The sequence below is a fragment of the Gavialis gangeticus genome, unplaced genomic scaffold, assembly GCF_001723915.1.
Source record: "Gavialis gangeticus isolate Ggan-Ray unplaced genomic scaffold, GavGan_comp1, whole genome shotgun sequence".
Taxonomy (NCBI): domain Eukaryota; kingdom Metazoa; phylum Chordata; order Crocodylia; family Gavialidae; genus Gavialis; species Gavialis gangeticus.
Window position 1 is genome coordinate 57,592,527 of NW_017729031.1, and position 2,242 is coordinate 57,594,768.

The 2,242-nt window shown below is 39.3% G+C and overlaps 1 protein-coding gene across 2 annotated transcripts in view; it reads right to left on the reverse strand.

The window, feature by feature from the left end:
- Positions 1-2,242, reverse strand: part of ATF2 (activating transcription factor 2) — a 98,028-nt gene that overhangs the window by 68,214 nt on the left and 27,572 nt on the right. The window contains exons 1-2 of one of the 2 annotated variants that reach the window (XM_019522957.1): positions 1,961-2,172; positions 935-1,053 (exon numbers count right to left, since the gene is read on the reverse strand). Coding sequence is in view for 1 of the 2 variants with exons in the window: in XM_019522956.1 (XP_019378501.1) it covers positions 935-1,053 (119 nt within the window). In the remaining variant the exon portion in view is untranslated. Of the gene's footprint in view, positions 1-934; positions 1,054-1,960; positions 2,173-2,242 lie in introns of those variants that run through there. The other variant, XM_019522956.1, reaches the window with a different exon arrangement.

Below are 2,242 nucleotides of genomic sequence, written 5' to 3' on the forward strand. Positions count from 1 at the left end.
CCTGCCCCACCCCCGCCCACTCTGAAAGCAGCCCCAGCCTAGCCCCCTTGCCAGGGAGTGGCTGGCACAGCCCCTGGCCCCCAACCCACACTATACAGCCCACCCTTGCCCTGGGCACAAATCCGGTGGGGAGGGTGCATGCAGCAGTAGGGAGCCGAACCCCTCCCCTCTCTGGATGAGCTTGCAGCTCCATCCCACTCCCAGCCCTGGGGTCACATTCACCGCCCAGGCAGGGCAGCACCTGCCCATGCCCCACTTCCTCCCTCACATGAGAGCCCTGATCTGCCCTCCTCACCACAGACTTACTGGCAGGAGGCTGCTCTCCAAGCTGCCGGGCTGTATTCCTGTAAATCGGCTATTGGATCAGTATTGACCAACATGGCTGGTTAATAACTGGTTGTCAGTATCGGTCAAAAAATCTATCCGCACACCCCTAATTGAAATATGTGTTGAAATAACGTGTATAGTTTTAAAGTGCTGTCTAATTACTTTGTATGTGCAAAACAATATTTATGTGCTACTCCTACCTCACTCACTCGTATTGTGCTTTTTCCTAAAAAAACCCAGGATCTTTTTAGAATCTCGTTTACAGAATTCTCAAAGACTCTTGGAGTACACAGATTGGCTGTACTGATTTCAATGGCTAAGGACCAGGTCCTTAAAAAACTTGTCAATGGCACGATCCACAGTTTATGAAGTTAAGCAGGACTGGCTGGAGGATTGGTTTCTAAGCTTGTGCTTTTTCTACATAACATACAGGCATTTAGATGTTAATGAACAAGTTCATTTCAGGAACTGAAGATAAAATAAAAAACATTATTTTTGGTCCATAATTTCCCATATAAAGTAGCTCATCTACATTATGAAAAGAATGGAAACTCTCAGGTCCCTGAAAAAAACTGTTTGCAGTAACTTCTCCATATTGCCAACATACTTTTTTAATGTCATCTTCTGAAGCCTTTTTGAATTCATTTTCAAAAGGACTTGCTAGCTCATTGAATAAACCCACTTCTTCACAGTTCTTCAAGAATCGAGTTGGTGTCGGTGTCTGATCTGAAATGAAAAATAAAAATATGCATTTTTTTTTCAAAATGACAATTAGTCAAATTAGCATAGATATTTTCAGAATATAAAAATACTGTCAATACAACAAGCCAACTAGTCATTTAATTTTTACTTTGGTTATTTATCCAAAAATACGAAAGGTGCTGGGGCATACTTTAGGGAAAAATTCAAATAAAAATCTAAACCTAACTTCATTTTAAAATACATTTAAGATCCAGCTTTTACTTGTGTTATAGAAGCTTGCTGCTATGTCATTCCACCTGAACACACAATCACTAAGTTTAACAACCCATTTAATTTAAATAACTTGTAATAAAAACAGACATATAACTCTTTCTGACAACTAAAACTCCAAACATTTTAGGTTTGGGTTTTATTTTTTACTAAGTGGAAAAAAATTGTATTTTTGGTAGCTTAGGATATTTCTGCATTCATTTTTTCTTAAAAACTGCTTTCTAATTAAAAATAACTTAGAAGACAATTACTACATGTTTCATAACATATTGGCTTCTACACATTTGAATCGAAAGTACTAAAATGACTAAAACAAGATACTTACCAGACACATGGGTCAGTTTTCTTACCCTTCTGGTGTGCGTTATTTTTAATAAAACATGTTATGAGCAAACTTTTCAAAACAGAAGAATGCTAATTCTCATCTTGACAGACAAACCATTTACTCAGCCTGGGTGTTATTAACAGATATAAAACTCAATCCTATGACTGGGCCAGCATTGGACTATAAATTACTGGTGTGGGGGGAGGGGGTTTAGAGAAGAGTTACCTTCTAATTCCTCTCGGCCCCCTTTCAAATAGACTTTAATAAGTACCAGGCTAGTCTGGAGGCACAAGAGGTTGCATATATAAAAAAAATCATATTAAAAATGGTATTTACATTAATAATGGTAATATTTGGAAGGTGGCATTCACTTGCAGTTTTGGTAATTGGGAAGACTTTTTCATTCCAAAACCCAGGGACAAGGTTGTAAAGGGAGATATGACATGTGGTTAAAAAGTCTCCCACGCCTCCGAGGCATACTCCTTTCCCTCTTTTGTTCAGGTCAGTCAGAAGGGGTACTGATGCTCCACCTGCTGGAGACAAACAACTGAGGTTTGTGAACTGGTTAGCCCCTTATAGCAGTGGTTTTCAACCTTTTTTTATTTGTGGACCCCTAAA